General features: G+C 35.3%; 1 protein-coding gene across 2 annotated transcripts in view; it reads right to left on the bottom strand.

Annotated features, from left to right (window-relative positions):
• Nucleotides 1–25,324, bottom strand: part of LOC109067466 (uncharacterized protein C8orf34 homolog) — an 80,490-nt gene that overhangs the window by 15,040 nt on the left and 40,126 nt on the right. The window contains exons 8-10 of one of the 2 annotated variants that reach the window (XM_042752091.1): nt 17,529–17,655; nt 11,020–11,102; nt 8,708–8,781 (exon numbers count right to left, since the gene is read on the bottom strand). In XM_042752091.1, the coding sequence (XP_042608025.1) occupies nt 8,708–8,781; nt 11,020–11,102; nt 17,529–17,655 (284 nt within the window). Of the gene's footprint in view, nt 1–8,707; nt 8,782–11,019; nt 11,103–17,519; nt 17,656–25,324 lie in introns of both variants that reach the window. The other variant, XM_042752090.1, reaches the window with a different exon arrangement.

Below are 25,324 nucleotides of genomic sequence, written 5' to 3'. Positions count from 1 at the left end.
AAGTATTGTGTATAATGTTTTTATTTGCTAAAAATGAAGCATTTTAATTCCCTTAATGAATGCTGCCCAATAAGTGACTTTTTCGCAATACGTTTTTTGTTGTTGTTTGTTTTTAAGCTGTTTATGCTTGCTGACACATTTATACTACTGCAACTTTCCATTGCACAAGTGCTGAAAAGTATCTATAAATAATATAATCTAAATCAGGAAGAAACAGATAAACTATGAATTGTTTGTTGGTATTGTGGCGGACAAATCAAGATAATAAACACATGACAGCAGTATTGGCTGAACGTCTGCTTCTAAACTGTTTATTTTGAAGTTTGAAGCCTTGAGATGTTGATCTGTAAATTAAACAAATTAATAATCTAATCATTTTTCAGAATTTTTAACTTTCTGTTCATCAAAGAATCATGATTTCATTAAAAATCAAAACCCTTTAAAATGTGATAAATTAATATTTCACAACATTACTGTTTTTATTGTATTTTGGATCAAATAAATGATGCCTTTAAGAGATAGACAGACAGATACATAGGTGGGGAGACACATATTTAAGACCCAACACACTAATAAGATAAACAACGATGGAAGAGTATATTACCCCAATAACCCAAGATACATTCATATAAACAAAACCATATCTGGGATTCCGGCTTCCTGGCCCATAATCCACTTATAACTTAAACAGAGCAAAGTCAGGTCATGTCCATACATACAAATAGAGGATGATCATACAAACACACACTCATTTTAACTCTGAAGAGAACCTCCAAACCCAACGAAACAACGAAAGCGCCATCCATCCAAACATGCGGGGAAGAAAACTCTTCCCTCACAAATATTTTGACATTTCTCTATAGACAAGCGTCTACATTTACAGTAACAACAAATAAATATGAATGACAGTTAACAGAAACTGTTTCATAAACGATGAGGCTGCTGTTAAGAGATGCATGTCAGCATTAATATTCGAGGATGATTCATTTCTGATTCCGCCATACTGGCCAATCCGTTCTCTTGAGGTTTATTGGATCCACTTAGAACCGTCATTGACTATACAAACCCATAATAGATCTTAGATACTTGCAAACTGAAGCAATATTTGGGAAGCACAATGCCGTTCCCTTCAGCACGACTGCGGTTTACAGCGACATTTGTCTTTATTGATCGTGATATGTGCGTGCGACTCGGAAGAGAATGAGTCAAACTAGTTTCAACAAATCAAAGTCGATCAGAGACAAGCTGTTCACCGGCCAAACAAAGCAGCTGTTTTACGTTTGCTTTGAGAAATTGTGGATTAAGAGCAAGCTGACTGGTCCACCAAAGCTTGCAACCACTTTTAAACAGGCTTCTGTCCACTTACAAGCATGGTTCCAATTGCTTTAGAAATGAAATGCAGATTGAGAATAAACATGAGACCACTCAACGACCGTTTGCATTTTAAGTACTCACGTTGTGTTTGTGTGCCCATATTTAGGTCGAGCCACTGGCGACTGATCCACCATTCACCTCAATCCTCACAGGAAAAGCACAACACTTCACTTTCAAAGGCTATTAAACAGGCTAGTAAAGCTGTGGCGTTTCTCTTACGCACATCAAACGGCATTATAATTGTTCAGAAATGTCCAGTTCATTGGAAGCAGGTTCAAAAACCACAAGGAAAAGTCAAGGATTTACATTTGCCAGCGCTGCTGGCCTATGTCTATTTACCGCACAGGGACAACATTGCCTTGGCTCATTGCCTGCTGTCACATCTGCATGCTCTGGCTCTTTACGGCCATGTTGGAGGCCGCAGGCTCAAGCCACAGTGATGTTTAGCATGTACACAGAGCGCTGAGGCTTGTGTTCTGCCCACACTAACCTGCCACAAGAGAAGAGAGTCACTATAAAGAGTGGTGGCCCACCCCGGCACAAGGAAGCAAACACCACTGACTGCATTGCATCAGTCCTTCTGGGCTGGGCTGCAAAAACCAGTTGAAAGCCTCTTCCACTGTTTGTTTGCTAAATGTGAGAGATAAAAATGCCCATAAAACAGTCCAGTATATAATTTCTCTTTCTTTTGTGCTTTCATTTTGAGTTCAAAGTCTGACAAAGGAAGTTACTGATTTAATGCTTAGTAGCAACTTTCAACTTATGCCAAATAGTTTAGTTTAAGATGGAGAGATTTTTTTTTAGAATTTTTGGTTTTAGATTTTCAGCTTTCATTTTAATTATAGTTTAATTTTTAATATATATATATATTATATCTCAGTAGTGTTCTTAAAAGAGGAGGCTTTTTTTTTAATCAAAAGTAAATTCATTTCCCAGTCACATTTTTGGAAGAAAGAAAAAAATAACTATTCAATTACATTTTATATTTTTACATTAACAATGTAATCAATATTCAATATTCTGTTTATTAAAGCCAAGTATGGATTCTATAAAGGTAATGTTTTTAAGCATTTTACATTTATTCCAAAATATTAACTCAAAGCAGTAACAATTTAAACTAGGTCTATATATTTTTATTTACTATATATATAGTTCAGCTATTCTTTTTTAAAATAGAGAAAAGAGTCTGTTAAAACTCAGTGGGCTCAGAAGAGGCACGACAGACTCCCGCTGTAACTTTACCTGCTGGTGTCGTTGTTGGACAATATTTGTTTAGACAAACAAATGATTTATACTTTTTAATTTTATAATTTGTAATATCTGCATTGTTTTATTTTAACTGAGTTTTTTTATTATTATTATTATTATTATTATTATTGATTCATTTCCAGTGTCTTAACATTTCATTTAGTTGACAAGGCAACATTGGTGCATTTTTCATCTAATATTTCTATTTTATTCAGCTTTATTTCTATTATCTAATATTTTTAGTTTTAGTTTTAGTTTACAAAGTACAGTATAATATCCCTGAATAACATTTGGTTATGGAAAAACACATAAATGGAAAATGTAAAGAAAATGTAGGAGACAGCTTTTACGTTTTCAATTTATGTGTTTTTTTCATATCTATTAAGAGCCACTTGAAACATCTGCGTACATCCATTTTACCCAACTTCCATTAACAAAATCAAATATAATTTCAGTGCTAACAGATTTGAATCGTACACAAATACACAAGCAAACCTCCCCTCTGGTGCTATAATAGAGCGCATGGTATACGGAAATTAAGTCTAACACAAAGGTTTATTAAATCTACTTGAGTTGGCAGCATGCAAACCCACATTATGAATGTTCATGGGCGCTGTGCCAAAATCAAAAAGGAAATGGACAATAACAAATGTATTATCTGATTAAACTCTAAACCTCGAAACCACAGAGCCATTCAGCACGACATACTGTGTGCACCTGGATTATACATGAAGAAAACAACACGAACCCGCAGAACTCACATAAACCACACGTAACCTGTTGAAATGACTTCATTCAACCAGATAACGTCTGAATAATTTGTTTATAGCAAAGTCAAACATGTGAATCACACTGAAAAACATCCATCTAGGCAGTGAGCATTGTATTTTTGCTATAACAGGCTTCAGGCAGGTGTGTGACATTTAAGAGTGTGTTTTTCTGCATCTTGGCTGACAAATGTCTTTGTTCTAGAGGCCCACTGAATAATTTGTTAATGCTATCACTATATTATGTTAGCTGGACAACATTTCAGAAATTTGTAACGAGTGAAAAACATGAACCAGATGGCTCGACGGAATATATGGGAGAGTCTGTCAGCTCCTCTGGCATATATCTTATAAATTGCCTGAATTACATTCAGTGTTTGAATTGAGGGGGAGCTGCAGGGTCCCAGACCCCCATAAGAGCTCAGGGACCCCATACAGAAGAAGAAATTGAGGCCACCCCTGCTGCTTCACTCAAGAAAACAATAATACAATGCTATTTTCTTCGTTTTGTCCAAATTTAAAATGAAAAATGAAGTTCTGAAAAGCATTTTACGGACAACTGATACAGGATCCTCATTATCACCTATCAATAAAAGTAAAAATAAAAGTAACTTATGACTCTTCCTAAAGTAAGAGCAGATGGTATACAGTATAGACCACTACAAAAGCAGATGCCAAGAGAATGAGCATCTCCATACTTACCTAATTAAAGAAACATCATCCATTTCCTGCTGAAAGCTAAAGTAAATGTTTAAGAAAAGTACTTCAGATACTGATAGCAAGGATTGCAAAAAAGTGCATCTGTGAGCCATTAATAACCAACTAATGCACTTTATGTTGTTTAAGAATTAATATTATAGATAAGACAGGGGCCAAAAACAAAAGAGCACACAACATACTTCTGAAATGATTTGTGAGAATCAGATTTGTGTGCAGTTTGAGAAGTTTGCTTCATTTTTCCACTGATTTCATGTTCCAGGATGTCTAATCCAAAAAACAATAAAATGTATACTTTAGTTTGGGGATTCTCACTATTAACTAACTACAACATTTGTCTCTAAAAACTCCTAATTTGCTGCTTATTAATAGTTAGTAAAGTAGTTACGTTTAGGTATGGGTTGGATTAAGGAATCTAAAATACAATAATGCAGAATAAGCCATTAATATGTGCTTTATAAGTACTAATAAACAGCCAATTTACTAGTATGTATGCTAAAAAGTAACAACTTTATAGTGAGAACTGGTCCTTAATCAAAAGAGTTGCACATGTTGGACTTAATGAGGCCTGTAGTTGCTTGTCATTTTTTCATATTTTGCATAATTTGTGCAGTTGGGTCCAAAAGTCTGATGACCTCTAGTGAAAATACTTCTGTTTAGCCTAGTAAAAAAAATTAAAATGATGTTTCTTTGTAAAAATTTTCCTTTAAAAGGCTAAAATGTGTTTATTTTCAATTGATTTTCAATGTGAATTCAGACTTTAGGACCCCACTGAGTATTAGAGGTGTAATCAGACATGGAGGTAAATTCAGACTGCAGTAGAGGACTGAAACAACAAATCTTGAAATGTGGAATGGAGGATTTTTCTTCCTGCAATAATGTATAATGAAACAGGCATCATCTGTGTCAAGAACAACTACATTTTTCCATGTTATAAATGAGCAGGCGTAATCAGAAAGATCAGGAAGGCCAATGCACAGCCGTGACCAAACTTTACCGTTTTAGCTCACGCAGTCAAAGCAAGCTCTCCTCAAGGCTGTTTTTTTAATATCACCCCAGTACTAAGATAATCAAGACTGGAAACCACATGAGAGAGACCCATTAATGTGCGATGGTTTATATTACAAAGCACGCCAATATTAATAGAAAAGGTTGAAGCTGAAATATTTCTGATCTGCCAAGGTGGGAGGCTGTCACAACAAAAGTGAAGACCGTAGTAAAAAAAAAAAAAAAAAAAAAAAAAAAAAAAACCTATCCACATTTTCCAACCCTGCAAAAACAAATCGTTCAGTAGTTCAGACATGGACATAATTAGCATATGCAGAAAAAAAATTAAATACTTCCTTCTCAGTCAGTTTAACAATGAAACATCCAGGCCAGGCTCAAGAGGTTAAATTAAATTATACCATCTGATTCTCATTTTATGAAAACAAAATGGATTATTTAACTTTAAAAAAGCCTGATTAGAGAATTTCAGAATTATAGCCCAAATTGACCAAATTAAAACAAACACACACACACACACACACACACACACACACACACACACACACACACACACACACACACACACACACACACACACACACACACTAAGGCAACAAAAAGAAAACATTTTTTAAAACATGCCCAACTTAAGCAGAAGTAACCAGCTATATAATAATGTAATGTTTTTGAAATATTTTTATTTGGAGACATTATTTTGGCATTGTAATTATTTGAATGGCATAGCATTTTTTTTTTAACCAAATGAAAAAATAAAATAAATATTATATACAATTATAAAAAACATTTTAAAAATTATTTTATAATTGTAATTTTTTATATAAATAAGAGAAAATATTTTTCTATTTAAATTAATTGGTCCATTTAATTTCTGAATTTTGATTAACAGCAAATAAGTATTCAGTTCTATGGTATATTTAATGCTTTTTTATAAGAATAAGTATATTAAAACAAAATGACATAATGTAATTTAATAATATACAATAAAATACATAAGTTAAATAAAGTTCATAATAATAAATTAAGGCGAGAATATAAACAGATTATAAAAACCAGTAAGAAACAGTAAAAAAAATAAATAAATAAATAAATAAATAGCAGAATGCATGTAAAAATACAGGTTGTTTATAGGCCAACAAGCAAACTGAAGTCTCCCAAGATGCTCTATGCAACCAGGAGCCCATAAGCAGCTCTGTTCATCTTGATCATCATTTATGAGGCTAAAAACATGAGTTACAGCCAGGAGGAGATCAGCACAGATACAGCGCCCATGACTATTGTTGTCCCAAGAAGTGACTCAGCTCATAAAAGTATTACGTTTGTTTTCCGTGCCATTCTGGGCGGCAAGACGAGAGAACCCCAGAGGACCAGTTAGTAATAAGCTATTAGGAAGACAAATCGCATTTGCCTTTCAAATAGAGCCCAAATAAGCAATTAACCAGAAAACAACCACATTAAGCTTTAAAAAGCAGCAGTAGGTGATCTGATCCTTTCACACACGCCGCTCCATGTGGGAAACATTAGCCGTCTCGCTCTTAGCTCACTGGCACGGTTTAATCTATAGACGATGGGGCCTCCTTTCACACTTTCTCTGTCTCTCTCTTTTCAGAAAGAGAGACAGGTCTTAAAAATGCAAGCCAAAGTAAAGAGCATGTTTCTGTGTGAATGAGAAAGCAGACGTACGTGCGTGTGAGGCCCTATACGGTGTCCGGGCGGCATTGTTTACTCTGTGGCATGCTTTCTCAGGGTAGTCACAGCTCCTTGGGTGTCCCCACTGGGTGACGAAGAAGAAGCCTCACATGTCTGATGTTGCCACTCTGTCTGGAGCTCTCAGCCCATAAGCTCCACACACGACTCCTAAAAGATTCCTAGAGACTTTTCCAACACTTTCCCTCTGTAATTATAGCTGAACTCTCTGTTCTGCTGCTGATAGAAAAATAACCACTTCATGATGGGTTTTAGGGAGTTTGGGGTTGCTGTAGTGACAGAAACCTGTATACAGTTAAATTCCCATGAGATTTTGAGAGTCAGACTCTGAATATATATATATATATATATATATTTCTCAACAATTTTGTCACTTTTTCCAAACTCTTCACACAGTGAGCACAGCAGCAGTCCATGTGGGCTAAACTGCATACCATGTTTTAGTGAAATGAATTAAAATGAATACGAATTTTGGAATTTCATAGAATTTGATTTCTCCCCCTTTTGCTTTAATGTGTTTTCACTTGAGCTGGCATTCTTGTTTCTTTGTTTCAAAATGTTTAAGAATGCTAAAATGTTTTCGGATTTAAATAAGACTTTGAATCCCAGATTTTCCCACCCCAGACCCCACTTCTATAATCAGATATAAAGGTCAATTCACACTGCAGATTAGAATCTGAAATGTGGAACAAAAGGATTTTTCTTCCTGCGATAATAAATAATGAAAGTTGACAATTGTCCTTGTTTTGTAAATAACTTTGACAGAAGAAATACTATATGATACTACCTATATTTTTAGTGTTTTTAGATCACTGTCCTATGAGTGACAAAGTGTGTAAGTTGGTTAGCAATATTTGATAGTGTAAGGAAGAATGGGTTGATTTAAGGCTAGTATGAAGTAGTAGTTTTAGTGCATTTTGGATGTGAAATTTATTGATATGCAATGCTGAATTTGGTTAGGAGAACTGTGTGAATATTTTGAGTGACCTAAATATTGAAAAATGTCTCCTAGTGTTTGTAAAAACTGTAAATACCTGGCTTGTGCACCTGTCAGAACTGAATTGAGAATACATTTCAAATTCCAATTCCAATTTTAAATCTCCAATTTGAATTTTAACTCAGGCTGCAAACAGGATGCAGCATTGTAATACAAATTTAAATGAAAGAATACTTTTCTGGAAGAAATAAGCTCATTTTAATTAGAAAGTTGTTGGCTTATCAACAAAAAAGCCCTAGAGTTTAGATAGAACAATAGATGGATGGATGGATAGACAGAAGGACGACATAAAGATAGATGGATAGATGAACAGACAGATAAACAGACTCGACCCTTGCATTCTGTCTAGCTGTCTTTGAACACGAGAACGTGTTTTGTGTGAACGACTCCAGACTCCTGTTCTTGTGTTCTATGTTGGAAGTCTGTTCTGGTCTCTGGTGGCTGTTGCTGACAGATTTGATGGAATGGGGGATTTCTACAACACAGGTGTCCTTATTGACCTCTCTCTTGAATGTAAACGAACACTTTTCCATCAACAACACGATACTCTGCGAGAAGGGCGCAAGTGTTGTGTGCTTTCCCACCAGGTACACAGCCAAGACTGTGTTCATCCAAACCCTGCACCTTTTTAATAGCTTTTTAATCTAACACAATGTACCTTTTTTCACATGATAAGCTCTTATTCATGGTTTGGCTAGGTGAGCTTCCCCTCTAGCTTGACAAGCATGGAGACAAATAGTCAAGTCACACTGGGGCCGGTCCTCCCTGGAGAACGATATAAGTGGTTTTAACTGTCCCTCTGACAGCGTTCACAATGGAGATGATGCTGTAGATATTAATGAAATGGGGAAAGTGATATAATAGACGGTTTTGCTGGGTGAGGATCCCTTACCTGCCCTGTCACCTGAGAGGCTGTCTGCAAATCTTCTGCTGCTGTCAGGATTTCTGTCACCGCGGGTAATGGACCTGATCCAGAAGCAAAAAACAATAAAGCCTTTACCACACACACACACTCACAATACACTCCCACATTCGGCACCAAAGGGGCCCTCAAGAGACAATGGATAGATTAAATTTCCTCAGTAAGCATGTGTGAATCTTGAACTAAAAGACTAATTTTTAACAGGCTGCCCCTTTCAGCAGAATCCATAACATGATACATAAATCTGCTCTTTCTCGATATGATATGTGATTTAAGGAGACAAGAGCAGGATGGGATGTCTCTGGACCTACTTGGGAGGTACTCTCGATGTGTGTCAAGAGGGGCCCACTAAAGTCCTTTACTGAGTTTCATTTTAAAAAGTAAATATAAATATATAAATTAATAATATAAAATTAAATAAATGAACGAATAAATGAATGAATAAATAAAGTGAATTTAATTTAAAAAAAGTATATATATATTTGTATTTGTAGGATTATATTATAATTTGTAGGATTATATTACATTAAAATACTAAAATAGTTCTACATTTTTAAAGTTTATATTATTTAAATGCAGCTTAGGTGAAAAACAAAACTTTGTATTCCAAACTATATATATATATATATATATATATATATATATATATATACATACAAACCAGAATCCAAAAAAGTTGGGACATATTGTACATATTGTGAATAAAAACAGAATATAATGATGTGGAAGTTTCAAATTTCAATATTTTACTCGGAATACAACATAGATGACATATCAAACGTTTAAACTGAGAAAATGTATCATTTTAAGGGAAAAATAAGTTGATTTTAAATTTCATGGCATCAACACATCTCAAAAAAGTTGGGACAAGGCCATGTTTACCACTGTGTGGCATCCCCTCTTCTTTTTATAACAGTCTGCAAACGTCTGGGGACTGAGGAGACAAGTTGCTCAAGTTTAGGAATAGGAATGTTGTCCCATTCTTGTCTAATACAGGCTTCTAGTTGCTCAGCTGTCTTAGGTCTTCTTTGTTGCATCTTCCTCTTTATGATGCGCCAAATGTTTTCTATGGATGAAAGATCTGGACTGCAGGCTGGCCATTTCAGTATCCGGATCCTTCTTCTACGCAGCCATGATGTTATAATTGATGCAGTATGTTGGTCTGGCATTGTCATGTTGGAAAATGCAAGGTCTTACCTGAAAGAGATGACATCTGGATGGGAGCATATGTTGTTCTAGAACTTGGATATACCTTTCAGCATTGATGGTGCCTTTCCAGATGTGTAACCTGCCCATGCCACACGCACTCATGCAACCCCATACCATCAGAGATGCAGGCTTCTGAACTGAGTGCTGATAACAACTTGGGTTGTCCTTGTCCTCTTTAGTCCGGATGACATGGCGTCCCAGTTTTCCAAAAAGAACTGCAAATTTTGATTTCGTCTGACCACAGAACAGGTTTCCACTTTGCCACAGTTCATTTTAAATGAGCCTTGGCCCAGAGAAAACATCTGCGCTTCTGGATCATGTTTAGATATGGCTTCTTTTTTGACCTGTTGAGTTTTAGCCGGCAACGGCGAACGGCACGGTGGATTGTGTTCACCGACAATGTTTTCTGGAAGTATTCCTGACCCCATGTTGTGATTTCCATTACAGTAGCATTCCTGTATGTGATGCAGTGCCGTCTAAGGGCCCGAAGATCACGGGCATCCAGTATGGTTTTCCGGCCTTGAACCTTACGCACAGAGATTGTTCAAGGTTCTCTGAATCTTTGGATGATATTATGCACTGTAGATGATGATAACTTCAAACTCTTTGCAATTTTTCTCCGAGAAACTCCTTCCTGATATTGCTCCACTATATTTTTCCCCCAACTGCTCCCCGGGAATTGGTGATCCTCTGCCCATCTTGACTTCTGAGAGACACTGCCACTCTGAGAGGCTCTTTTTATACCCAATCATGTTGCCAATTGACCTAATAAGTTGCAAATTGGTCCTCCAGCTGTTCCTTATATGTACATTTAACTTTTCCGGCCTCTTATTGCTACCTGTCCCAACTTTTTTTGGAATGTGTAGCTCTCATGAAATCCAAAATGAGCCAATATTTGGCATGACATTTCAAAATGTCTCACTTTCAACATTTGAAACATTTGATATGTTATCTATATTGTATTGTGAATAAAATATAAGTTTATGAGATTTGTAAATTATTCCATTCCTTTTTTACTCACAATTTGTACAGTGTCCCAACTTTTTTGGAATCGGGTTTTTGTGGGTACTTACAAGGTATTTCTGGCACAGCTTGCTCTGGGACATGGGGTGGTGGTTCCTCTTCAGGCCTTGCAGTTAGACTGTCCCCTTGAAGCCTAAAAAAAAAAAAAAAAAAAAAATTGAGCATTACAGGTTTTAATTTCAAATAAATGGCTTGCATTTCTCCCACAGTTATGATAGCTGTGGAAGATAACAGTGAAAATACTATCATGTTCTCCTTTCAGAGTAAACTCTCTGCTGAGGCTATGAAAGAACTCTGTGTAATGGATCAGTATCAAATAAAATCTCTATTTTTACCCAGTGTCTTTGCTGGATGAGGACAAGTGGAGACAGTGAGTCTCTATTCATAAAAGGTGATGAGACCGTGCCAAAGCAGTCTATTTGTCTTATCACTATCAGGGGAGGATGAGGATATGGGCAGGCTGGAATGTAGACAGAGCGTAACATAGGGGAACGCTTAAGACCTGACAGCAATCTACTAATCGCCAAACTTTGCAGCTGTCTCAAACACCCATCATTTATGATGTCCTATCTCAGAGGATGCTGGGATTAGGAGCTTGTCCAAAGAGGGCTTGTTCTTACACATATACATATATATATAGGAAAAGTTCATCCAAAAATATGCTCATCATTTACTCAATCTCAAAAGCTGATATTTTTAATGGGCCTTTTTTTTCTTTCATTTTTGGAGCTTGATAGCATGAATATAATGTCTAACATCTTCTTGTGGTCTAGGAAAGAAAGAAAGGCAACACAGTTGTCATTTTCAGGTGAATTATCTCTTTATGGCCATCTTACTATATATACTACCATGATCCTAAAAGAAATACTTCACACAAAAATAAAAATTTAGTTAAAATATAGTCATTCTCAGGTCATCCAAGATAGATTAGTTTGTTTCTTAACCAGAACACATGCAAAGAAAGTAAGCATTACATCACTTGCGCACCAATAGATCCTCTGCAGTGAACAGCTGATAAAAGCATCACAGTAATCCACAAGTAATCCACATGACTCCAGTTCATCCATTAATGCTTTGTGAAGCAAAAAGCTGTATATGTTTTTATTTAAAATGATGGATTTTTTTTTTTACTTCAAACCACTGCTCTATCCATAATATTGCTTTCTCCAGTGAAAAAGTAATTTTATCTGAATTAGTAGAGAAATATGCACAGAAAAAAGCACCATTTACAAGCACAAACACTCCAAAACAAAAACAAATATGGTGTATTTGATGTGCAAACCTTTCAATATTCAGCAAACCTTTATATTTGAGTGAACTACTCCTTTAAGGCAGAGAAAATCAGTATGCTTTAAAATATATATACTGTATTGTGTGGCCAGGATCATACAAGGTGATTTAAGTAGGCGTAGCCAATTAAAACCTTCCAGTCTCACAAATTTCCTAGAGTGGAAAATTAAGACCTACAGCAGTGTAATTGTCATACCTTATTCTTCAACAATGCCGTTTTCGCAAACTGTTATTTTGGAGCGGTTTCACTTCAGAACTGTAAATCACCAAATGCTGTACTTAGCAAATGATAGGCTTGATTCATTTCACATTTCTCGGCGTTGCCATAGCGTGCCTTTTCCCATAAGCAAACAGGGTAGCTAATAAGCATGATCATCACAAAAGAAAACAACTCCTTCTCTTTTTACCGCTTTACCTGCCTTGCTGTTTCACTGCAGCTTCTACGACTTTATTTTTCTCTCCGTCTATCAATATATCAAATCCACCTACAACTTTCTCCCTCATTCTCTCTCATACGTACAGAAGCCACTAAGAACTGGCCTAGACCACCATCTGACGTTGTTCCTTTTCATACAGCTTCATTTTTGGAATGAATAATTAAAATAATGATGGTGAATGACTCACACAGCTGTGCTTGATTGGGTCAGTCCCCCCATAATAGCAGAGAGGGGTCGGATCTTGGATGCTTTTGGTAGCTGTGGTTCAGGTTTGCTTTAAAAGGATATTCTGTGCTTTATGAACATTTATAACATATTGCCTTTTATAATACCCACTCATGTCCTGCAATGGATCAGATGAACTTTTTCATTCATGTACCCTATAAGTAATATAAAAGTGTCATATCTGTTGCCAATTTAAGGAGCAGATGAAATCGGAGAGCGATTGTGCTACTTCCAGATGAGCTGTTTCCAAAGCATGTGTGGTTGTAATCTACCACCTCATCCATCACATGAAGAGGACAGACACTGGCAGATAAGGAATATATCCCATGACCTTTTCCTACACTGGTGTATTATGGGTCAGTAGATCCTTGCAGAAGATTTAGTAATACTGAAACATATAAGTTCACATTTCATAATCAATTTAAGCTTCACTTTGACTGATGTTTGCTCGAATCTTGTGAGAAAACTTTTGAGAATATATATATATATAATATATATATATATATATATATATATATATATATTTCTTAAATATACAGTATACTGTATATGTATGTGTGTGCTTTTACTGTATATACATACACAGTACACACACATATTTTGCAAACTTATATTTTGTATGCGATTAATTAAGACTAATCCATTTGACAGCACTAAATAATAATAAATGTTTCTTGAGCAGCAAATCAGCATATTAGAAGGATTTCTGAAGGATCATGTGACACTGAAGATTGGAGTAAAGGCTGCTGAAAATTCAGCTTTGAATTAGGGCTGCCTTCGACAGGATTTTTCGGGTCGACTAGTAGTTGTTCATTTTATGCATTAGTTGACTAATCGCACGTTTATTAATAAACCATTTAAATCATTATAACGAGCCTGTAATTGCCTTTGTATCCTAATAAACTCAAGCACATACATAAAGCTTGATACAGCGCATAAGCAGAAGTAATGATTATGAATGTGTCAGGGGAAAACAGTAAGGAGACTGCATTAACATTTTAATAATTTGATAAACTAGTGCTTTCTTTGTTTTCGGCTTAAGTCAGGTGATGAAGTCGGCGACACTGACTCATCATCGCGCCTGTATGCATGTTTCATAAGTATTACATAATCTGAGAATTTGTTTTCCAGTTGAATTGGTTTATTTGAAAATAGACATTTCACTCCCTAAAGACATATTTTTAATGTCTGTAAGGCAAAGAAATACACAGAGTTCCCGCTCAAGTTCACAGAGATAGAGACGGCAGAAAGCGCATCATGTTTGCTTTCATTATTTTACAAAAGTGCAGTGTTTTGTTGTTATTGTTGTGAGTGCACACAAATAAACGTAAAGTCTTACAGATTTGAAAGATGTACTATTCTTATCTGTATGAGCAAAAATGACAGAGTATTTTAGGAGTAAGTGATCACAACGATGCCCCCATCTGTGCCACAGTGAGCTACTGTTCAGCTTCCACACTCCACACAGACACTTGAATATAGCACACATTTCTCTAACATTAGAGTAACATGTAAAGTTGTAAAGTTGCTAATACTTACATATATCAGATGATAAGCCATATTTGAGGTCGATGAATGATAGGCGCGCTTTTGGATGTTGTGCCTGATGTATTACCCCACAGACCAGCTGTTAACGATCTGTCAATTTACGGACTACTTTTTTTTTTTTTTCTGCGACTAAGCGACTAATAAAATTTTGGTCGACCAAGCCTCTTCTTATTAGGGGGCAGCCCAAGAATTCACACATATAACTTTTAAATTAAAACAGAAAAGTGTATTTTAAAATGTTCATAAATGTTCTGCCTTGGTGAACATAAGAGACTTTTAAAAATTATATGTGTGAATTCTAGGACTGCCCCCTAATAAGAAGGGGCTTGGTCGACCAAAATTTTATTAGTTGCTTAGTCGCAGAAAAAAAAAAAACGTACTCTGTAATGGACAGATCGTCTGTGCCTGGTCTGTGGGGTAATACATCAGGCACAACATCCAAATGCGCGCCTATCATTCATCAACCTCAAATATGGCTTATCATCTGATATAAGTATTAGCAACTTTACATATATATTTATATGACTAAATATATATATTAAACACTTTTAAATGGTAGTGTACAGTATTTCTTAGAATTTTCTTTAGAATAAAATTGCCGTTCAGATTATTTTCCATATAGACACCACCAATAAATCATTGAATCCACTGAATGAACTTGATGGGCTTAAGTATAATATTACATGTTTTAACGGTGTCTAACATCCAGACTTTCCGGACTGCTGTTAAGTACTGTGTTCTTCACTCATTGACCACTTGAGATAACAAATGTCCAGATAAAAGGATTCCTAAGTCTGAGCCTAAGAAAATGTGAAGAATGCTGCCTGGGTCTTCCAAGTAGCCACATGCCCAGGCAAAGAAACAGAGAGGAAAACAGAGAGAGAGAGAGAGAGAGAGAGAGAGATGGGCATCTGTTTCCTCACATTATATAGCTGCTGCTTTTTGGCAAGTCTACTGTATATGAAGAGCTTCCAGCTGTACAAACAGACACTTATAGGATCAGTTAGAGAATCACTTGGACTGATTCAATTCGATTTATTAATTAATTATTCAGATGAACACATTTCATATTCAAAACTAATGCTGTGTTCATGAAACATCACACAAGACATCACAGACGAAAAAAGATCAATGCAAGAAACCCAAGCTCTGATCCAAATATGTAACCGGGGTGGGCCGTATCCACAATCCTGTGCTTTTAACCTGTGATATAAACAAATGAACTTCCACATCAATGTGATAAACAGTGCACAAACAAACGGTGATTGTGTGATAAAAGTGCAAAGATGTGTTCAGCATCTCGTAGACTGTGAAGAATGCCTAAAGTATCTGTGGTGAATCTGATATGGGGCAGAAATGAAAAGTAAAAAAGAAAGAGCCAAACAAAACAAATGTGGGTGTATGTAGGAGCGTGGCAGCCATTGAACCCAACAGATTGGTTCTTATCAGAGCCTGGCATCGGACATGAGCACTGAGTCACCCTATCACAGCCAACAGTGTGAAATGTGATCATACTGCCCAGCCACAAACTATACACCAGGAAATAAAAACAGAAAACAAGTGATAATGAAGATTATCTGTTTTCTAGAATGCTTTTAAGATATGTATGCTTTCTCTCATCCATAGATGGGTGTTTCTTCAACTTTTGACACTTTTATGTCCTGTGGTAATTTTTTATCTAAAATAACAGATTATTTTTTGTTGTTGTTGTTATTGTTATATGAATGTAACATTAAAACAGTCTTGAACCATTTTAAAGTTTTTCCTTTATTTCTGCTATTTTTTAAATGCCTTCTTTATAAACAACTTTAAATAATATGAATATAAGATAATTATTACGTTTAAAATATGATTATCTAAACAGAGAAATAAACACCATTTCAATTTTTAAATGTGTGAAACATTTATATACATTAACATTAAATGTTAATTTAATTTAATTTAATTTAATTTTTTTTTTTTTTTTTTTTTTTTTTAAGTTAACATTATTTGTTAATTTGTAACTAATGACTGGAATAATGGCTGCAGAAAATTCATCTTTGTCATCACAGGAATAAATAAAACTGTAAAAATTCCTAAATTGTAATAATAAATTACAAAAAAAAAAAAAAAAAAAAAACATACCAACCCCAAACATTTAAAGGTTGTGTGCATAAACAAAGTTCAGTGAAGTTTCATTAAAATTGATGATTAATAAGACACCGTGTAAATAAAAATATGCTAAATATGTTATTTAAATATAATATATATATTTATTATTATATATTTATTTTAAATTATATATTTTCAGTCAAGGTGTCAAATTATGCAAAAAGTGTGAAAATATTAAACTGTGTATTCAGAATGCATAAAATTGTAGCTGTGAAATTTTCCTTAACTAGACAAAGGAGTCATTTTATTAAAAAAAAACAAAAAACAAAACAAGAATGTCCATTCCATAATTATTATTTCTGAAACAGAATGCTAATTTAAATGGTTTGTAAATGACAGAGTGGTGGAAATGACTTACAGAAAATAATAAATCACAGAATTCTTCTGTCACAGTTAATCAGTGTTCATGGGCAAAATTAATTTAACTAGTGAGAGCATGAAAAGTGTGTTTTAAGAGAGTTAAGTTCATTTTCTAACAATTCAAAGGGCCAAAAGTTCCCATAGTTGAAGAAACACCCAGATGCATAGATTCAAGATGACTGCACACATCATAGTCACCTCAGTAAGATGAACGTTGTGCATTACCTCAGCATGTACTCATTCACCTTTAGCTCTCAGAGCTTTGACTCTAGATTGCTGGAATGTGGCGTGTGGCTCTCATATCCGACTGAAAGGGGTTCGGTTGTGGCCTCTCAGCAAACAGAGGTCATGATACGTGACTCGTGACTTGACTAAGATATATGACAGTGCATTCTAGATGATGACATTTTTCCCATTGTGTTTACCCCTTGACTTGTTAAATGGAGGTTTGCTGAGGTGGTTGAGTGGCAGCTTTACTGGTGTGGTGAAGTCATTGAGTAGAGAGCTGTTGGTAAATATTGAGCTGTGTAAATATTTACCTTGCACACCTTGAGCAGATGTTGAGAGTGACTTTGGCCTGGGGCTCTGAACAGTAGGAGCTGCGGCCCTGGCTGAACTTACTGCCGGACGGCAACAGGCCAGTGACCCCCTCCATTCGCAGGTCATCCAGATCCTCTGAGAGAAACAGAGACAGAGAAAGAAAGACAGATCAAAATCTGCTGATGATTTTAACCCTCAAGTTATGATCAGACGGAATTTAGTGCCTTTGTTTGGAGTCACAAAGATCCTGATGAGGTATGTGTAAATACATTAAAAAAAATAATCTAGCTTTTATAATAATATTAATCACATTTTTATAAGATTTTTTGTCAATGTTATTTTAATCACCATTATCAATAAAATAATAACATTGAAATAAAATGATTTAGTGATTTAATTTCTTTATAATAACAATAACAACAATTATCAAAATTACTATTATTGAAAAATATACATTATTGTTATTATTATTATTATTATCATTATAGTTTATATCATTATTAAAACATGTAAAATGTAATATGTAACCATTTTAATTATTTAATTTGTTTCTTTATAAGGATAACCATAATAATAATAATAATAATAATAATAATATAATTATTATTAATAAAGACAAATCATTAATTCAATCAGAGAAAAGAAAAAAAAATCACTGAATTTAGTTCTCTGACATTTTTCTCTTTCTGAATTTTCTTTTTTTTTTGGTGACAAGTCTTAAGGCATCAACCTTATATTTCAATATTAAGTATGTTTTTAAAAAAAATATTAATAAATGTCACATTGACTGCAAACATAACAGGATCAACTCAACAGACTTTAACCAAGAATATCTAAAACAAAAATAATAAACAAAACAGAACAGAACAGAACAAGAATAGAATAGAATAGAATAGAATAGAATAGAATAGAACATCTGCTGGGTTTGATTAAAGTTCCACACAGGGAGACAGACACCAAAAAACTCTATCTATTCAACAAACCTGTTTGAATCGTGGTGATTTAAGCAGTTTATATTATGTACTTTAAGTTTTGCAGCAACACTCTATTTACTGGCATCACAAACCGCATGAGAGGTGGGAGGAATAGAGGGAAGAAAATACATGAAGAGAGATAAACAAAGCTAACAGCACTGAGACGGGCAACTCTATACTCCGGGAGGTCACTGGTGCCTCTCTCACAGCATGCTCGCCTGCGCCCAGATAACAGGTGCAAAGGGCTGGATCTGAGAGATGTGCATCTCTTTACACTACAGCTGTTCCTCTACAACACACAACAGGGCCGCTGGTTGAAAGCTGGGTAATTTCAGAGTTTGGCTCAATTATATGAATAAGCAGAGCTGACTGGGTTTGTAAGCTATAGAGACCTGTTGTACTTTGCTGCTTCTACTTAAAGCTTTAACATTATTCATATATTAATGTGTGCATACAAGCATAAAACAGTTTATGTACAGGATAATAATCAGATGGTCATAATTGCTAAATAAAGTCTAACAGGACCCTGATGTAAGGCAGATACCTACCAAATAAGTAATAAATGAAAATGATTGATTTAAGTTAAAATTATTATATTTTGTGATGGACAAAGAGAGTGCTGTAAGAGAGACGTAGACTAAAATACAGCTTTGCCATCACAGGAATAAATTATATTTCAAAATATCTTAAAATAGAGAACAGTTCATGTAAATGTAAATTTTCATATGTTTTTATATTTATTTTTGAAACTGAATAACAAAACTATGTAAGCAGACTAACAGCAAGCAGAATTCTGATACTGCAAACCAATTTAACGGTTTGTAGCAATTTAATGTAGTTATTATATTATTCAACAGATGTATCGTCAGGTGTGCATGTAATAGCTTTGGCATGCCTTATCAAATCTGATTTCAAAGCCAGAACAATCTGTTTCATAATGCCACTTTGACAAAGCATGTTTCTCACAGGGAGTTTCGTTCTCATGTCACAATCATTAACATTACGATCCAGCAAGAACTCGGAGCAGCGGGGTAAAGTGAGCTGCGTTCTGTGAGGTCAGCGCCTCCCACCTGTGCCTGTGGCTGTAAGTGTTATATACCAACCATACCACTTATGCTGAGACCGCACAGCCGGCTGACAGCGTGTAGAAGGACACACCTGAAAAAAAGCACCTTGTAAGACAAGTAACTGTAGCTAATGGCAGGGATTAGACTTCGCCTATTCATCCACGAAACTCTTACTCGACTCACTTTACATCTCTCAATTGCCTCGTCTTTTTGTTTGAGCTGCTGATGTGGGAAAGGGCCCGGTGGGAAATAACTTATCAGTCACAATTAAAAGCCCCCTAAACGCACCTTTTTGTGTGCGAACGCTCCGTGGTGTCAACACAAGATTTCTCCCATGAGTCTTTGTGCAAGCACGGAAAGCATGTGTTTGTGTAAAAAGGAGGTCCGCTTGGCACGGGAATGCGGACACTGCCTTGTTCGTGAAATACCAGCGAGTGTGCTGATATTACATGCCTCATTCATCATTGCAGGTCTGATCCAGCTGAGAGAGAGAGCCAGAGGCCACTTCATACACACACGCAGCATTGTACAGGAGAACACAGCTGTCCGTCGTGGGAAAGTCTCTCTTTTCGGACTGGGCTGCGGGGTGTGTGGTAGAACGCTAAGGGGGGCACTTGTGGCAATATGGCAGCGTTTTTGTTAATGCTGATGTGAGTTGGCTAAGACATAGCATCTGAGAGAAGTACAGAGAGATGCAAAAAGAGTGCAGCTACACTCTAAAAAAGATGTTTAGGTCTAGATTTAAGATTTATGTATTTAAATTGCATACAAATTGAATTGCATAAATATCTTCATTAAAATTTTGGGGGTTGGTATGTTTTTTTAAGGTTTAAAAGGTCCTTATGCTCACCAAGGCTGCATTTATGTGATCAAAAATACATAAAACAGTAATATTGTGAAATATAAGGCCTAAATAAATATTTATGTATTTCATATAAAATGTTAATTCATTTGGATTACACATTTTTAACATGAACAAAAATTAATAAACCTGTTCTTAAAATGTGATGCATATTTGTTAGCCATATAGTACATATGAAACAGATTAAAAATGTATTTTTGCACTCAAAAAACTTTATCAACTATTTGCATATTTTATTTTACTTAAAACACTCATTTTCAAAATGCTTTTTTCCCAAATTGCTTAGAAACAACATAAATCTGTTCATTGTGAAAACAATTAAGTTTATACAGTTAAAAAGTATAACCATGTTTATAATATCTAGCTTTGGAACAAGCAATATTCAGTTAGATAAAATGTATGAGATTGAATAAAATTGCATTTGTTGATGACAAATATATAAACCTTGTCATTGTGTATTTAATACTCATAAGAGACATAAGACTCTTAAATGACATACTTCTCACAAAAGATTCAGGGAAACTCATGGCTTTGGTCCTCTTAGCTCTAAGTGCTGCATTTGATTTAGTTGATTTACCACAACATTCTTCTGTCATGGCTGGAGTCTTGTGTAGGACTTTGTGATCCTGTCTTAGTGGTTTCATTCTTATTTGTCAAATAGGTGTTTTACTGTTCAGTTGGGGCATTACTCATCTACTATCATTCCTCTCGGTTGTGGTGTTCCGCAAGGATCAATCCTTGGGCCTGTGTTGTTTTCCCTGTATTTGCATTCTGTTTTTATTCATTGTAAAGCACTTTGGTCAACCTTGGTTGTGTTTAAATGTGCTCTATAAATAAACATTGACTGATTGATTGATTGATTGATTGATAACTCATAATCGGTTTATTAGTACTATTACAGAAATCTTACCCATTTCATTTATGTATGACTCCAATCAATGCATTCACTGCACTCTCTCAGGTTCCAAGACCTATATACTGTATATTCAAAATGTAGAAAGATTGGTCTGCAGTCTTTTTTCTTCTTCTTTTTTTAAAGCAGGAAATAAAATCAATGTTATATTTACTTTCTGCTTTAACTCAAATAAAACATTTTTAGAGTGCAGACCAATCTTTGTATGTATGACTAACAAATATGCATCACATTAAGTTTAACTGTTTGTTTATGTTAAAACAGCATAATCCAAATTAATTTGAATTTTATTAGCAATTCAAAAAAATATATGCCCTTTTCTGAGTGAACACTATCAAAGAATAGGAAAGACTATGAAAAATCATTGGCTTATATTATCAATGCAAGTTCCCTGAGCATTTTCTATAAGGGGGTCAGTGTGCAAGAAACTGTGCTCATAAAAACCCACCCTAATTAATTGGTCTTCCATTGGAAGTCTTTCTGTAAGTGTTTTCCCACAGAGCTTTGGCTAATTTCTTCTTTTATGTGGGCTTAAAGCTGCTTGTTTCACAAATGTGCCAATGTCCGAGCCAGAAGTGGACTTTCAGACTTGGAATAGTCCTTCATCGGCCTGACAGGGATCTGAACTCCTGCCATAGTAAAGCAAGAGACTGCAGAGTGGGCTTTTCTATTCCATTTGGAAAGAACTGAAGCAGAGGGAAACAAAGGTGTCTGCAGGCTCTTTAAACGGTACACTGCCATTCCTTAATAAATCTGCCAGGACTGCCGACCCAGCAAAGCTGCAAAATAAAGCATGACATGAAGACACAAATTTCATTGTGATTTGAGAATTTAGAGCCTGCTGACAACGTAAGACAAAGAGGGTGGTAGGCTTTGAAAATAATCTTGTTAATGATGCACTCAATTTAGTCTGATGTATTTTAAATCCTTTAATCAGATGGACAGTGTGATTATCTTCGCTGACTTGATGTGTTTTACAAAAAAAAAAACTTAAGTTGGCTCCACAGGCGGCATTGTAAGCATCATAGGGAAGCATAGGGATGCCTCCTACTTTTTGTACTTTTGCACAAATACTAAATCGCATATATCCTTCAAAGAGTAAACAATCCCAATAAGCAATGAAATAGGTGAGAAAATTCAAAACATTCAAAAAATAAAGTATTATTGTGAAAAGGGCCATCCTTAGGGGATGCAATTTGTGTGGTTGCACCGGACACCGCGGAGGAACACGATCGTGAATGGACCGAGGGGGACACAAATCCCCCCACCCACCCCAGAACGCAATCTGTTGGAGAAATGACATTTAACAGAGCAATTAGAATATTAAATGACTTATATAAAAAATATATATTAAAAAATGTGAGGACAAAGGTAATCTACATGTAACAATAGAGGAAATGAGCATGCACAAATATTCAAAATTGAATGAGACTGTACCTATGAATAATAATTTTAAAAAAACCTAATAATCTCTGACAATAGTTATTGTGAAAATATATTTATATAATATTGACTGATACTAATAATTGATCAAAAAATCTGTCCTTCCAATTACATCAAAAAAAAAAAAAAATAATAAAATACATAAGAACTTAACACCCAGCCTCAAAGGCATATGCAGTAAGCAGCTCATTAGGTTTTAGAACAGACCTAAATGCTCAATGCAAAAAGGGCAACATCAGTCGTCAGCCAAAACTATAAACGTTTACGTCTGTATGCTGGGGCCCTACAGCATAAACATGCTGTCTATTGAGAATCACACTACAAAAGAGTTTTGTTTAATCTCTCAGGATACCTCATCTACCTCAGACGCAGCGTACAAATGCTACCTTTATATCACACAAAACATTTTGATAACATTGAAAAGCAAAATACCAGTGGCTGCACACATCCAGACAAAACAAGAGCAGAGCGTCTATGTGAGTGTGCGTTTGCAGCAGTCATGCGTTACTGTAGTGTCACTGCATACCTTCAGTGTGGAATAAATCAACTGCCGGGGATGCTGAGCCCCTGGAAAGAGGTGGAAAGTGTTATCCAAACAAAGACAGGAGTGATGACAAGGAATTTATGCCTGTAATTGTTCGCACCAACCAAAGCAATGGGGCAGAGTGTGGGTGTGCTTGCTCTAGACAAAGTTTCCATGTAGTTTAATGCATCAAAGACAGTCTACACAAATGATTGTGGTGTATGTTGAGGTTGTTAGTCACTATTTGTAACTCCTAATTGAATAAAGTTATTCAGACTGTTACATGAATCCCAACCAAAAGTTACATATATTTTTTTTTTTTACATTTTAGATGATTTTAAAGATGTAGTTCCATAATCACATAGCCATACCACAGTAAACTATAATAAACGCAGACTATGCAGGCAGACATGACGTTTCCCGATTTACTTCAAAGTTCTCCATGGGTTTACGTTCCATCTCTAGCTCGTAATTATCTGAGCCGGGTAATTGACAGAATTCGCTGTCGGGAAGCTCTAGACGTCTCAGACTTTGCGCACTTTCTGCATTTGTGTTTCATTAAGACTAAAATGCTACGTTCCTGAGCTGTGGTTTAGTTCTCACATGCATACAGCACTTTGAAGTGAGTGGGAAAAGCACTTTTGTTATGCTTTGTAATGAAAACAATATTTTAACTATACATTTATAATTACGGTACCAGGTCACCCCTTTCATTCTCTAAAAATACTTCTGCCTACCGCGCTGCAAAAATTTCATGGCGGGCGATGATAAATGATCTTTCAAAGTTTATATCTTGAGTTAATAAAAGATGGGATTAAGTGGAGTTACACACGACACCGAGGTTGACGAGGACTGAAAGACTATGAGGCGCTGACACTTCAGAGACACACACTCTTGTTTTAGTATTAATGACTTAATCAGTTTACGTACAAATCACAATTGTTAAAACTGTTTGTTATATTATGAATGATTGTTAAAATCCATAGCAGATATGTACAATATTGCCACCTGCTGATCAGTTATAATTGATACATACAGACAGTTCTTTGGTAATACATTGAAAGTAAGAGATATTAATCACTCCAAAGAGATAAAGTTCCCTAAAGCAGAAGTATACAAACTTTTAGATGCCAAGGACCACCCAAATTCAATGATCCACTGTACCATTTCCTAAAATATAAATGCAGCTATTTTTTTTTTTTTTTACTGTGTTATGGAGTAAATAGTTATATTATTAAGACAATATATCATTTAAATAATTGAAATTTACATTGTCATTGTACTAAAGCCAAACAATTTTAAATATTAACTGGAAAATTTGCAAAATGCAAAAATGCAATATGATTTAATCCTATTATTTATTCAAATCAATATTTTCTATTGTGCTTTTCAAAATAAATACACTATATAATTTATGCACTATCGTCAAAATTTTTTTATAGTCATCAAGGTTTTTTTAATGAAAGAAATAATTATTTTGTAATTGTTTTTGTGTCTTATTGTATTTTATATATTTTCGTATATTTTTTCCTGGTCTTCAGTTTTAAATCCTTGTTTCTTTTAAAAATCATTCATACAACTGTCAGACATATTCAGCATCTCCTGATGGTAAAGGTAAAAGAAAAACCTCAAAAAGCCAATAACTCATTCAACAACCCCCTACATTTATTCTGCAACTCCGACGTACACACCATGCTCGACTGCAAAAATGCTTGACTGTTGATAGCAGAGGTGATGTTCCTGTTATCACACCATGAGGACCAAGAAACAAATCCAATGAACACAAACACACACAAACTCTCAGATAAAACTTACAGGAGCACTGTGTGTAGAATAACATTATCGCAAGATAACAAAACAGACCATTCATATCCACGATGCCTGGACTCAAACGTGACTCACTGTTTGTTACACGTCTGATTTTTAGATATGTTTGTTGTTAGGTCTATGGGTTCATTCTTACAATACATCATAGTTTGAGGTTTTTGCTCCACTGTAAATCCTCTAGGGGTCTGTGGGTTA

Source organism: Cyprinus carpio, chromosome B24 (assembly GCF_018340385.1).
Source record: "Cyprinus carpio isolate SPL01 chromosome B24, ASM1834038v1, whole genome shotgun sequence".
In the NCBI taxonomy this organism is placed as follows: domain Eukaryota; kingdom Metazoa; phylum Chordata; class Actinopteri; order Cypriniformes; family Cyprinidae; genus Cyprinus; species Cyprinus carpio.
Note: the sequence above shows the minus strand (reverse complement) of the source record. Positions and strands in the feature narration are given on the sequence as shown.